The sequence below is a fragment of the Ammodytes marinus genome (assembly GCF_949987685.1).
Source record: "Ammodytes marinus genome assembly, chromosome: 1".
Lineage (NCBI taxonomy): Eukaryota > Metazoa > Chordata > Actinopteri > Uranoscopiformes > Ammodytidae > Ammodytes > Ammodytes marinus.
Genome location: NC_137230.1, coordinates 33,925,152 through 33,939,240, shown reverse-complemented (window position 1 = coordinate 33,939,240; position 14,089 = coordinate 33,925,152). Strand labels below are relative to the sequence as shown.

The 14,089-nt window shown below is 39.3% G+C and overlaps 2 protein-coding genes across 2 annotated transcripts in view; both read left to right on the top strand.

Moving 5' to 3' along the window:
* dhdh.1 (dihydrodiol dehydrogenase, tandem duplicate 1) overlaps nucleotides 1-5,708 on the top strand; it is a gene marked incomplete at both ends in the record, with an annotated part of 6,355 nt that extends 647 nt beyond the window's left edge. Inside the window, 5 exons of the mRNA XM_080032907.1 lie at nucleotides 353-516; nucleotides 1,997-2,249; nucleotides 3,682-3,806; nucleotides 4,418-4,568; nucleotides 5,599-5,708. Coding sequence (XP_079889033.1) covers nucleotides 353-516; nucleotides 1,997-2,249; nucleotides 3,682-3,806; nucleotides 4,418-4,568; nucleotides 5,599-5,708 — 803 coding nt within the window. The remainder of the gene's footprint in view (nucleotides 1-352; nucleotides 517-1,996; nucleotides 2,250-3,681; nucleotides 3,807-4,417; nucleotides 4,569-5,598) is intronic.
* A 1,759-nt stretch (nucleotides 5,709-7,467) lies between these two features.
* LOC307254496 (trans-1,2-dihydrobenzene-1,2-diol dehydrogenase-like) lies at nucleotides 7,468-12,753 on the top strand. The gene is made up of 7 exons (XM_080032894.1): nucleotides 7,468-7,600; nucleotides 8,296-8,407; nucleotides 8,584-8,747; nucleotides 9,091-9,346; nucleotides 10,321-10,445; nucleotides 11,473-11,623; nucleotides 11,968-12,753. Exons 1-7 carry the CDS (start codon nucleotides 7,511-7,513, stop codon nucleotides 12,075-12,077), a joined length of 1,008 nt encoding a protein of 335 aa, XP_079889020.1. The 5' UTR covers nucleotides 7,468-7,510; the 3' UTR covers nucleotides 12,078-12,753.
* The last annotated feature ends 1,336 nt before the right edge of the window (nucleotides 12,754-14,089 follow it).

The following is a 14,089-nucleotide window of genomic DNA, read 5'->3' as shown; positions in this document are numbered from 1 at the left end:
TGGACTGGATGCACAGGCACAGATAATGTTGAGTTGTATTTGGAATGTCAATCAAGTCAACTTTATTGTACATTTTTGCAATATGTGCCAGAAAGAACAAAAGGATAAAATAAGATAAGATAAATAATACATACAATACATTGTTTCTAAATAGTGCAAAAGGTAAGGCAAAACCAAACGGTATGACAAAGTAAATCAATTGAAATGTGCAATATGGGGAACATTATTTAAAATATGTGCAATACGCAGTAAACTGAAGAAATTGAAAGTGTTCAAAATAAGTGCATAACAATGTAGACTGAGTATAAATAGATACATTTGAGCCTAAAACATATTGTTTCCCCCCACACAGACATTGTGTACCTTGGAGTGCTGCACACAGAGCACTGGAAAGTTGGTTTGCTGTTTCTGGAGGCCGGGAAGAACGTGTTGTGTGAGAAACCGTTTGCTATGAACTCCAGACAAGTGAAAGACCTGGTCGCTGCAGCCAAGAAGAACAATGTCTTCCTGATGGAGGTAAGGTTCAAGCGGAGGTATCGATGTAGATCTTTGCCTGAGGAACACGTTGAAATATTTGTGTTATCTGTAGGTGTAGGTTTTGGTGCTAACATCACACAAAAATGTTGAGGTATGTTTGGAGATGAAAACTGGAAAGTAATAATCTCAACAAACATTCTTCCACTTTAATATCATGTCAATTTCAAATGTGGAAAAAATATGTTGTTTACGATGCCGTAATACACTTTGTTTGGTATTTTTGGAAATATGCTTAAAGGCCTACTTCACCGGTTTGAATATGAAGGTGTATTGAATTTTGAGATCCTAGTATAAATGTGCAAAAAAAATTAAAATCGGTTCATCCTAGCCTGAGAAAAGGCAGAAAGAGTGTTTTTTTTAACCCTATATTTCTCTTTCTGTGATGTCACGAGAAAGAGAAATATAGGGTTAAAAAAAACACTCTTTCTGCCTTTTCTCAGGCTAGGATGAACCGATTTCAATTTTTTTCGCACATTTATACTACATAGGATCTCAGAATTCAATACACCTTCATATTCAAACCGGTGAAGTAGGCCTTTAACATTCAAAGTGGTGATGATTTTTTTTTTTTTTTAAATAGCATTCACATAATCTGAACACAAATTGTAGCAGTTACTATTGCAAAGGCGTAGTAGACATATACAGTATGTGTTTAAGTGTTAAATCACTCGTGAATGTCACAAAGCTAGAACACTCCCTGACTGAACGTTCCACATCTTAAAGACATGGCACAATTTGTTAACTTAGCAATGCAACATTTTCCAATACATCTTAACTATTGCTTTGGCCTGTCACATACTTTAATGCCGCATTGCGTACGTTACAGTTTGCAATTCATATGCCATTGCCTTGTGGGTCAGGAGTAGTAGCATTCCAGTTCCATGAGTGCAGACATTTTAAAACACGGGAGATTGATGTCAGAAGCAAAACCCTGTATGTCCTGGGAATATTTGTGTGGCATGGTACAGGAAAACATCTTGTCAGGTCGTGTTTGACCGGCACATCTGCCCCAGTACTCATGGGAGGTGAAGTGAGTGGAGAGCTGTGGTTATATCATGTGCTCTAGTATTAAAGCTATAGTGGGTAACTTCTGTCACCCCATGAGGAATTCTGAGTAATTATAACAACACTGTCGGCACATCTAGATGGGGTAAGCCTTCATTGATCGTGGATGGATTTAATAACTTCTGCTGCAGGCCTAGGTTTTTTTTCTTAGCAGTAAAATCAACAACTGAAACATTTCTTGGGATGTTTTACAGTTTGTAAACGCTGCCATACTGAGAAATACAGAGAGGGTTAGTAGAGCTTCATCGACTTTAGGTCAACCAACTGCAACAACAACAACTTGAAGATAACCAACATCCATACATACTGTTTATGAAAAAGTTACACACTATAGCTTTAAAATGTTAGCTGTTGCAGTGGCACTAAGTGTGTCTGCTTTTCTGTCCCGTCTCAGGCTATCTGGTCCCGGTGTTTCCCGGTGCACACTGAGGTGCGGAGGCTGCTTGCGGAGGGCGCAGTGGGGGACCTGAAGCTGGTCAAAGCGTACTTCGGTTCCCCTCAGCTGCACATCCCTCGCTCGGTGGAGAAGGAGCTGGGAGGAGGAGCCCTGCTGGACATAGGGGTGTACTGTCTGCAGTTTGTGCTCATGGTGTTCAACGGAGAGAGGCCAGAGTCCATACAGGCCACAGGGGTTAGGCTTGAGACAGGTATGATTCAGCAGTGTGGGTGTGTGTGTGTGCGTGTGTGTGTGTGTGTGTGTGTGTGTGTGTGTGTGTGTGTGTGTGTGTGTGTGTGTGTGTGTGTGTGTGTGTGTGTGTGTGTGTGTGTGTGTGTGTGTGTGTGTGTGTGTGTGTTTCATGCAGCAGAAGTGACATGTAGCCTAGATAAGGATCATTAACCACACAGTACAAATCAGTGATCACAAACACAGCAGGGAACTATACAATTTTTTCAAGCTCTGGTCAATTTTGGCATTTTTAGCTCTCTTTAACTATACCTTTGTTTGTTTTCTGTCTGTAATTTTTTCTATACAACCATATTCAATGGCCATTATCTCAACATCATTTTTTTTTCAATACTCTGAAGCAAAAATCTCAACTTCTAAAGCACTTATCCCAACTAAAATTCACATAATAATTCTCAGCACTATTCTGAGGATTCGGTAATTTACATATTAATTCAAGCAATTTAAAAATAAATTGTAATATGAACATTATTTTAAGTTAGGAATGTAGACCCCAAATCCCCTGCACTGTCTCGCCTATAAACAGCTCACTATAAAGAAAAATAGACAAAAAAATATATATTTTAGAGTGACAGGGAGGGAGAAACACAGACACACACACACACACACACACACACAGGGACAAACACACACACACACACACACACACACACACACAAATAAACAATGAAGAAACTCAGACACTAAATCACTTTCTTTATTAACTGTCCAAGTTGTAAACACCTCCGGGGCAGAATTCCTTTCCTCACACAGAAAATCCCCCAGACTTATCTGTTAAACGTCAGACTAATCCAAATCCTCCCTGGAGAATACATACAGTAATACAGTAAAACGTGGCAGGGGAATATGTAACAGAATGTCTCCTAGTCAGATACGCTTCAATGTAAGACCGCCACACTATTAATGTAATGAATAAGTTCTTATCTTTTCCTTATACCTTTTATGTAGCATATTTGACAATTTAATGAAAATTCCTTTTTTCCTCTCTCTTTCTCTCTCTCTCTCTCTTTTTCTCTCTCCCTCTTTTACATTCAAAAAGTCATGCCAGTAAAGCTGAATAGCATTGAACTGATTTTGACCTAATTAAGTTTTCCTGATATAAAATATGCATTGAAATGACCTGAAGTGAACCCAACCATAGAACTTGAAAGGGAATTGAACTGCTGTCAACGGCAGCATTTTCATCATTCATTTGACTTTTTTCTAAATGATTAACTTTTAAATTTTTCAATAAAAAAAAAAATATCTTGATATTATTTTTCATTAAAAGGTTTAAAATACAACAAAAAAAACACTTAGGAAAATACAAAAAAAGGAGATTTTCTTTTTAAATAAATAATTACACTAAATTAAATGAATTACATTAAAGATGTATTTTTTAAATTATTTTTCAGGAGTGGATGAGTCGGTAGTCGTGGTGATGAAGTTCTCTGGTAACAGGATGGCCTTCTGTGCCTTTTCAATCGCTGCTCGACTTCCAAACGACGCTGTCATCGCCGGCACCAAGGGCTCCATTAAAGTATACCACGCTCGCCTTGTACAGGAACATTTGACTTAATTAAGAAATGATTGAGACATGCAAAGAGACCGGCTGAGTCGATTGCTAATTAGTTTTTCAGCAAATTTGCATTTTTTTCCCTCTCTATGACTTTGACATGGTTACTAATGAAACTGGGATCCACTTGATTTTTTCATCATCACCTTCTTAACAGAGAAAGGTTTGTCTATTAGAAATGTATTAAAGGTGCAGTCAACGATTCTTGAGAATGCTTATTTTCAAAATTATTCTTTGACAAAATCAGTGAATATCTCCTCACAATTGCTACCTGTCCATACTGTGTGTACTCTCAAAAGCCATTGTTGATACACAGTCTAGGCTCTGTAAACAGGTGTGTTGCTAGCTACGGTGGCCCTCCTTTGTTGACATACCCTCTGTGTACATACAAGTTCAAATGGCCTAGGCTCTGTATTAACACCACATTTTTACATCGCGCACACAGTACGGACAGGTTGCAGATCGTGAGGAAATATTCACCGATTCAGACAACAATTCATTATGACAATAAAACTTTTTCCAAAATCACTGACTCCCTCTTTAACCTAAAAAACATATTCCTCTCCAACTCGTAGATTCCCGGGCCCATGCATTGCCCCACCGCACTCATAGTGAATGATAAGCAGACGGAGTTCCCTCTGCCTGAACCCTGCATGCCTCTGAATTTCGACAACAGCACCGGACTGCGCTACGAGGCCGAGGAAGTGAGGCAGTGTCTGATAAAAGGTACGTCACATAAGACAGTAAAAGCTAAGTTGAGTCTTCAGTGAGATGAACATTTTCTGAAGAACCCAAAATCACTGGTATACAGGTTTACAGTCAGGGAACAAAATCCAAGTGATGACCTTCTGGGTCGACTGTGGCTCAGATGGTAGAGCGGGTCGGCCAATGATCGAAAGGTTGGCGGTTCGATTCCCGCCCTGCCACTTGTGTCATGGTTGTTGTGTCCTTGGGCAAAGACAATTCATCCACCTTGCCTCGTGTGATTGTGTATGACTGCTGTATGTTTGAGGTGGTGGTCGGAGGGGCGGTAGGCGCTGAATGGCCGCCATGCTTCTGCCACCGGTATGAGTGGAACCTGGAACCCTGTAAAGTGCTTTGAATACCTAGAAAAGCGCTATATAAATCCAATCCATTATTATTTAGTACTCATATATTGATGCTAATACAGGCACACTGACCCACTAATGAACATATACATATGCATCAATGCATGAACACAAACACAGCCATGTAGGTGAGGTAAGTTGGAAAGAAAGAGACTGTAAGTCAGTGAAATGGACGCTATCCCGGAGCCTCTGAATACTTGATTGAGTCAGAATCAATGCTGTTATCAGTCTTTGAAACGTCCTCTAGATTACACAATAGTACACTACTATTGGTTTTACCCCCCTATATCAATTTACATCCCTGCCTTGACATGGTTATTTATTTATTTATATATGTTTTATTGAGAATATAATAAGTTATAATTTTTTCGATCCACAAAAAAAGCAAATGTACAATGCAATTTAAACTATATTATGACTGTGTGTATAATTTATCTGTGGTTACATGTCTTTCATTCCGTCTGATTTTCCTTGTAAAACTCATCTTCATGGGCAGGACTTAAGGAGAGCCCATGGCACGCTGTGATTAAAAAAATAAATCAAATAATGAACATTTTGTTGAAATAATTATTGTTTCTGATTTGGACCAAATATTAATAAATATAATATTTGAACTATGTTTAAAATATATTCCTCTTAATCTGCAGGTCTGAAGGAGAGCCCTCGCATGCCTCTGTCCGACTCCCTCTTACTGACTGAGATCATGGATGAAATCAGGAGACAGGTGGGCGTGTCCTTCAGCCAGGACAGCCAATGACGTCGCTCCAAAGCCGGGCTGAGTCACCTGAGATCTCAACCCACTCACACCCTGCGTTCCAATCCCCATACTTCCCTACTATTTAGTATGCCATAAAAAGATGTAGGATGTCCCAATACATGCACGTACAATTGAAGTATGCTGAAAATACATAAATGCCCCACTAACTCCAATAGCATTTTGGAGTATTTCGTCTTTATTCTTGACATAATAAAAAAAAAATCTTTATCTGATTTTTTTCTCTCCTGTGGCCCTAAAACTCTTCTGTACTTTAGTATGTAGTGTAGTAAAAAGAAAAAGTATGTGATTTGGAACGCAGGGATAGAGGGACAGAGAGAGCTATACGTGCCAGAAAAACTGTCTTAAACCAGATAAATCCCAGTGTAAGCAAATAGAGCAACAACATTTGTGTGTAACCATCAAGTCCCAGGCCTTTGAAGATAAACCCAGCTGTCACTGTGAGGAGAGTGTGATTGATAAATCCAATAAAAGACTGAGTGTGAAAGACTCGTTTTCATTGTAGATACTGGAGACGCTGAAAAGGGCTAGAGATGATTTTGATTGGCACATTTGAATTAAAGTGTTCTGTCAAGTCTGACCCCTGTAGTGAGTGGAGTACAAACACATTCATGTTGCTCTTATAAAAATAGGTTGCACTGTCTGCTGTTCAAGGTTGTCACAGAGAAGAGGGCTTTATGAGTCAGCCACCGAGCATTTAATATTTGTTCTCAACCTTTTGGTCTCATTAAAACTGGACAATTGTATGCAGGACTCAGCAAGAATGTAAAAGGGCAAATTTTAATGAAAGAACATTGTTTTACATTTGTAAATGAAAAGTGCCGATTCGTATATAAAGTATTTATTCAAAGGGAGGGAGCATTTGTGAGGAAGTTATTAACAGTTACACACTTTATTCGGTAACACTTTACAATAAGGTACACAAAATTGTAGTAACTGCTACATAGTTATGCATTACCTACTACATATTTTTGACAAGTGACAACATAAAATCATGTAGTAGGTAATGCATAACTACGTAGAATAAACTAAAAAACTAATCTTAAAAAAAAAGAATTTGGTGCTACAACTTTAACCTATTACTCATCTTAAAAATATATTTAATAAATCGACCATTCAGCTTCAGGCGATGTAATGATAACAATCAGTCCTTGACCAAATGTCCCTTTACATGTCAGCTCTTAACAGGGATGACCTCTGACCACTCTTGGTGATAACAGAAGAATGGAGAAACATAGGCTATCCATCTACAACGATAATACTAATATGCCAATGAGATGGATGGATGGATGGATGGATGGATGGATGGATGGATGGATGGATGGATGGATGGATGGATGGATGGATGGATGGATGGATGGATAGATAGATAGATAGATAGATAGATAGATAGATAGATAGATAGATAGATAGATAGATAGATAGATAGATAGATAGATAGATAGATAGATAGATAGATAGATAGATAGATAGATAGATAGATAGATAGATAGATAGATAGATAGATAGATATACCTTTAGATTTAATCTATGTGGTAGTCAAAACTTTTTATTATGTTCAAATCATCATCATCATTCTTCATACACTGTTAATGCTTCATCAACATCATATTACGTTATGCACCATCACTGGCTGATGTGTAATCCTGCGTCTCCATCTTGTGGCGGAGATGTGCCATTGCATGTGACCTCACACCGACTCAACCTGTACTGTAATAGTCCATAAACCACACACATTACACACTGTACACCCGCCTCCTCTGCTCTGCTAGTCTGTTTCCAACATGGCAGCGACACGGTGGGGAATCTGCAGCGCAGGGAAGATCAGCCATGACTTCACGGTGGCTCTCAAGTCTCTCCCTGAACACCACCAGGTATCAGCAGGTTATTAGCAACAGCGCGCACCGACCATACTATCTATGGCACAGACACACGCCCGGGTTTTAAAGTGTGTTCTAGCGCTTCTTTGCCTTCTCGCTCCGTGCAGACTCTCTTTGTCGGTACTTTCTGTTTCATTCACACTGTTGCAATCAGGTCCTAATCACTTTGAGGTTCTGTGAAGTGCCGCGGAACTTTAGCCTGCAGCTTTACTCAGCTAAATATAAACTAACAGACACGAGTGAGTCTATTTACATTGCAAATATAAAGTGTACAGAAATTCCAACATTTGCATACTGACTGTTTTTTTTTGTTTTTACCGTAAAATATGTATTACATGGGCATGTCATTTTTGATTAAATAATTACTTGTTTCCAACTTATTATTTTGAGCAAAAAAACAAAAAACGTCATCCTCTTGAGTTTTTTTGTTGTTGGAATGGCTGTCACCTCTCTGCTCTCCCCCTTTGTACATTCTAAATTAGCAAGCATTTAATAAATTGATTAATTTAATTATTATGGCAATACTGAGTCTATATTGTAGAAAGGTTAGTTAGGAGTCAGACAGCCCCTAACAACGTCCTCCTTCAGCCAGGATGGACCACAGATTGCAACAAAACAAGGCAACAAATTGTAACTTTGAGCTTTTCTTGAAGGTTGAAATACATGTTGTTCTGAAACTGTATTGACAGGTTGTGGCTGTGGCAGCTCGCAAGTTAGAGGATGCACAGGACTTTGCCAAGAAGCACAACATCTCCAGAGCATACGGCAGCTATGAGGAGCTGGCCAGAGATCCAGACATAGGTGGGTTTATGTCATACCTGGTTCAAATCTGATTGCCTGTGTTGAATCTTTAATTTGTTTTCCATTTTTCAGTTCAACCGACAGCAGTTTTCTCATTTTCTGTGTTTTCTCTGGTTGTGTGTGTGTGTGTGTGTGTGTGTGTGTGTGTGTGTGTGTGTGTGTGTGTGTGTGTTTAGATGTGGTGTATATTGGAGTTATCCACCCCTACCATCTGAAGACCTGTCTGCTGTTTACGAACGCCAAGAAGAATGTTCTGTGTGAGAAACCTCTGGCCATGAACACTAAGGAGGTCAAGCTGATCCTGGACTCTGCCAAGACCAACAATGTCTTCTTAATGGAGGTATGGAGAGAAAAGAACATATTCTCTCTGTTTTATATTAACGCTTTCATTTAGTCCTCCCCGCTTTTTAACCTGAAATCATTCTGAGCTGTCAGAGTTAGACGTTGTTCTACGGCGTGGTTTCAATAAAAGATAAGATAAGATAAGATAAGATAAGATAAGATATACTATATTCATCCCAGCAGGAAAATGTAGGTGTTTCAGCAACCAGCATGCATATACACACAACACAACACATACAGTATATACAAACATATCCCACCCATACAAAAAACATGAGCCCACGATACATAGCCAAGATAAAAAACACACATTTTTTGCCTATAATTTCCCTAATCTTAAGGCGGTGTGGACGCGCTTCTTCCCGGCCTCAGTGGAGATCAGACGGCTGCTGTCGGGGGGCGAGGTGGTGGGTGAGGTGAAGATGGTCCGGGCCGAGTTTGGAGTGCCGCTGATGCACATCCCCAGAGCAATGCAGAAGGAGCTGGGAGGAGGAACCATGCTAGACCTGGGAATCTACCCTCTGCAGTTCATATGTATGGTGTACAACGGAGAGAAGCCGGAGAGCATACAGGCCACTGGAGTGTGTACGGAGACAGGTAATGATAACACATATGAGACTAGTAAGGTTTTTTTCGTGAGATGTTCACTATTTAAATGCGTCACAAAGGTTGACAATAGCAAGATTGTTAGTCATTCACCTCAGTTTTATACATCTGTTTGCAGTTCCCAAAAAGATAAAAGTTTCAAATTTGGAGCTTGTAAAGTTGTTGCTCTCGGGGGCGCCCTTAGCTCAGTTGGTAGGGCGTCCCCCCCGGGCCGGGCCCAGCAGCAGACCCGGGTTCGATTCCCGCCCGCGGTCGTTCTCTGCATGTCACTCCCCTCTCTGCCCCATTTCACCTCTGTCTCTCTGCACTGTCAATAAAGCATAAAAATTCTTAAAAAATAAGAGAAAAAGTTGTTGCTCTTTAACTGTGTGTTGGAGGAGTGTCCTTGTCCGATAAGACTTCACTTTTAACCTACATCACTTTAATTATTTTTTGTGTTAACGGGCACAATAAAGGTTAAGGTTTTTTATGATCTAGATACCTGCATTTGTATAGACTTCCTCCCCATAAAATGCTGTAAAATTCACTGACTCATCATTTTGTTTGCAGGGAAGGCGCTACAATCAATCCATTGGTGTTGCACTTTTGTAAATGAATAGTTTTTTAGAATTTTTATTTTTTATTTTTTATAAAGTTTATCTTTGACTTGCTCACCTTGACTACCAGTGTTTGAGCTATGATAACCTGGATGAGCGACCTTTGCCCATTAAAAAATAAAAAAAATGCACAAATAGTTACAGGTACGGTTTCTGTCACCTTTTCTTGACCCGGAAAGTGAGGCAAAAAGCTATAAAATTTATTTTGTTGAACTATTCCGTTAAAGCGTGTTGCAAAATTCATGTATATAATTGTATGATATCTTTATGAAATGTTCTAATGTGAGTAATATGTGTGTGTGTGTGTGTGTGTGTGTGTGTGTGTGTGTGTGTGTGTGTGTGTGTGTGTGTGTGTGTGTTATAACAAAGGAGTGGATGAGACTGTGGTTGTCACCCTGAAGTTCTCCAGGAACAGGATGGCAGTGTTTACCTGCTCTTCATCCGTGAAGCTCCCCAACGAGGCCATTATTATGGGCACAAAGGGCGAGATCAAGGTAGGTCCACACAGCAGCGTGAGCCTATATAACTGAAATAGTCTGACATGTAAGTGAACCAGTGTAATTTACATGCTCATGGCTTCAAAGGCAGAGGTGCCTATTTAAGATGAGGTAAACAAGTCAAATAACTTTCTGAGTTTTTGCTCATTAAAGGCGATTTTGGAGAAATTTTGTTCACAAATCACTTTTTTGTCAAAATCAGTGAATATCTCCTCAATATCTGCTATCTGTCCGTACTACTGTTTGTGTGCTGAAAAATTAATCTGGTGTTAGGCTGAGCAGGCTGTGTATCAACACTTGGATTTGTTTCAGCACACACACAGTACGGACAGGTAGCAGATCGTGAGGAGATATTCACTGATTTAGTCAAAAAGTGATTTTGACTCCACCTTTAAGCTTCAAATTACCACCGCTGAAACTTTTGGCTTTAAACCTTTTTTAATGTATCTTATTGAATCTTTTACCAAGTCTATGTTTTCTTATTTTCTTTCCATGGTATCCCATCATCCCTATTTTTATGTTCATTCAATTCCTTTTTCAATATAAACCACTCATGTGATGCATGCACTTTGCATGCATTTGAAAATTTGCTGGAGTGAATTTAGAAAGTCAGGAAGATGAAGAGGAAGTGTTTTCACCGCACACACCCTGTGATTGTATCTGCTGCTGCTGTTGTTATTGTGAAACTAGCTTGTTGCATGTTTAGTTTCTAGGTACCATGTTTTCATGTATCAAAGAAGTTAAGTTAAGTCTTTATTTTGACAATTACACACACATGCAGGGTGAGTCACACACATGGTAATCGAAATCACATTAAGCTCACCCCTCCAACATTTCTAACACACACACACATGCTGACAGTTCTACATATAGGCCAGGGGATCATCACACAAATGTTACTTATTCCTCATTTCTACCAAGCAGAGCGGCTCGGTGCAGCTCATTACGCTTATATTGGCGTTTGTATTGTTTTAACATATTCAATATTTTTTTATTTTTTTTTAAATAAAATTCTCTTTTCCAGGTACCTGATCACATGTGGTGCCCCACATCACTAGTGGTGAATGGGACAGAGACCCAGTACCCGCTGCCTGAACCCTATCTGCCTCTCAACTTCATCAACAGCACAGGGATGCGCTACGAAGCAGAGGAGGTTCGACAGTGTTTGCTCAAAGGTAGGGTAACATTCGGCTTATTGTATTCTGCTAACCAGTTAAGGCAAATGTTATGCATGCAAAACACGTCAAACATGCATAATGAGTAGGTTTTAGGACTGGACAATTTTGAAGAAAAAAAATATAATAATCTAGTTGCGATTATTTGGAAATTTGATATGATTATTTGTTATGGTGTAATTTTTGAGGAACAACAAAGCATTTTGTTAAGACTTGTAATACACACACTCAACACAAGGTGGCATCAGAAACACTGACTATAAAAAGGCCACTTACCACACTAGTACGTGCAGGCTCACCAGTACACTTTATGTTAACATGATGATTTGATTTTCCCCATGTAGGGCTGAAGGAGAGCGCAGTCATGTCCCACTCTGACTCTCTTCTGCTGGCTGAGGTGGAGGACGAGGTTCGCAGACAGGTGGGGGTGGTTTACCCTCAGGACCAACACTAAATGTTTACTCACTAAAATGTATAATTTTCCCCTAATTGAACAAGTTAATGGTGAAAAAAAAAACTGTTTTTAATCTATATTTCTTATTTGAATGACATTCGCTGTGATCTGATAAAGATAAAAAATAAATAAGCCTTTAACAATATCTGTTTGAGAAATGCTTTTTTTTTTTTACTATATAGACCCAAATAACATAGTTAGAATGATTTTCTGGATTTGGTTTACAGGGGCTTCAAAAGGTCAAAAAGTTACTTAATAAGACAATAGATCGATAGAAATATAACATTGAGAGTAGGCTACTCACTGAGGACGAAGAAGCAGATCAAAATGTGTCCGACATTCATGTTTCAGGCTCTGGTGGTTTGACGCCGACTCTTTCTAAGTAACTGACAAACCAGGAACTTGTCACTTCCCTATATGATGTGGTCCCTCCTTCAAACACATCACATAACTCTCCTCGTGTGTGTGTGTGTGTGTGTGTGTGTGTGTGTGTGTGTGTGTGTGTGTGTGTGTGAAATAAAAACAAACTAATTCCTGCAGAAATGTTATCCTAATACTACCCTTAATACTACATTTATGTGGCCATTTCATTACCTGTTTAGTGTATAGATGACTTTAAATTGACTGAATTGATAGAAATATATTGTGGTCAAAATCTAAGCTGTAGTGTGTTGCAAAATAAAGTTGAAGGCAAAACCTCTTTAAAGCTGGAGTATGTGATTTTTGATTGGTCAAAGTTAACATGAGCTGTACACTTTGACCAATCAGAGCGAGGCTCTGATTCTCTGTTCTTATTGGCTGTTGGGACTGTCCATTCACTTTGGCACGACTTTGTTGGTGTAGAGCGTGTCAGGGAGGGACCATAGGGGAGGGACCAAAGAGAACAAGTGGAGCGGTTGAGGTATTTGGATTCGAAACTCTATCCCAACTGCCATTTTCTCCCCAAATCCTCCACCCCAGCTTTAAAGCCTCTGTCAACGCAAATCTAGAAAATTCTTTTAACTATATCATTTGGGGAGTTAGTTTCATGATAGGGGAGAGTGGGATAAAGTGCAGACACTTTTTACATTTGCTCCCCTCTAAGCATCTAAAATGATTCATCAGTAAAATGTACACATTTTCCATTAATTCAGGATGTTTCCTTTACTCCAGCTTGGGGTAAAATGAGACAGACCAGGCGGGCATGAGGTTTGAGTTGGTCTGGTTGGTCAGGATAATCCCTCCCCCGGCCGCTGGTGCAGGCAGTTCTCATCTCTAGCCCAGCTCAATACTGGGGCTGGGGTAGAACCGGTGTTTGCAGCCCGGAGTGAAACCAAAACACTGGCTCTAGCTCAGATTTTTCGGCGGTGTGAAAGGGCCAATAGAGAGAGACACACACACACACACACACACACACACACACACACACACACACACACACACACACACACACACACACACACACACACACACACACACAGGGAGACAGACACACACATTTTTGTTTTGGCAAATTCAGTATTCCAATATTCACATTTTAAATTGAATTAATTTTAGATTTAAGACACTGAAACAATAAAATTTCTTTCAAATACCAATACAAATGTTTATTTCAATTTCTATTTAACTAAAACAAATTAAATAGAGTCAAGTAGTACCCTAGTCCTCCTAATCCTGCAATTCAAATGACCAACTAATGAAATTAAAATAAATGTTGCATTCATTATTGCACACGTTGCTCATAGTTAACAGCTGTTTTAGATCTGATTTAAAGAAGTTAAAGCAGCTTCCATTCAGCTGCATTTTATAAGGCCTGTATATATATTCACAATGAAACTTCTACAACTAGCTAGGGGAAGCGAATAGGCTCAAATAAAGACAATTTTTACATTAAAGACACTAGCATGAATCAAAAAACGCACTTATTTAAATGTATAACAGATCATACTGTGTAATAATCTATCTTTCTATCTGAACTTTTGCTCTGTGTCCCGCCTACTGTTTGCTTCTCAGCCAATCACGTATGAGCTGTG

What these genes read in the sequence shown, in the direction of transcription:
- LOC307254496 (XM_080032894.1), top strand. Translation starts at nt 7,511, where the DNA reads ATGGCAGCGACACGGTGGGGAATCTGCAGCGCAGGGAAGATCAGCCAT. An exon ending in GGCCAGAGATCCAGACATAG is followed by an intron (nt 8,408 to 8,583) that starts GTGGGTTTATGT and finishes GTGTGTGTTTAG; the next exon opens with ATGTGGTGTATATTGGAGTT. An exon ending in ACAATGTCTTCTTAATGGAG is followed by an intron (nt 8,748 to 9,090) that starts GTATGGAGAGAA and finishes CCTAATCTTAAG; the next exon opens with GCGGTGTGGACGCGCTTCTT.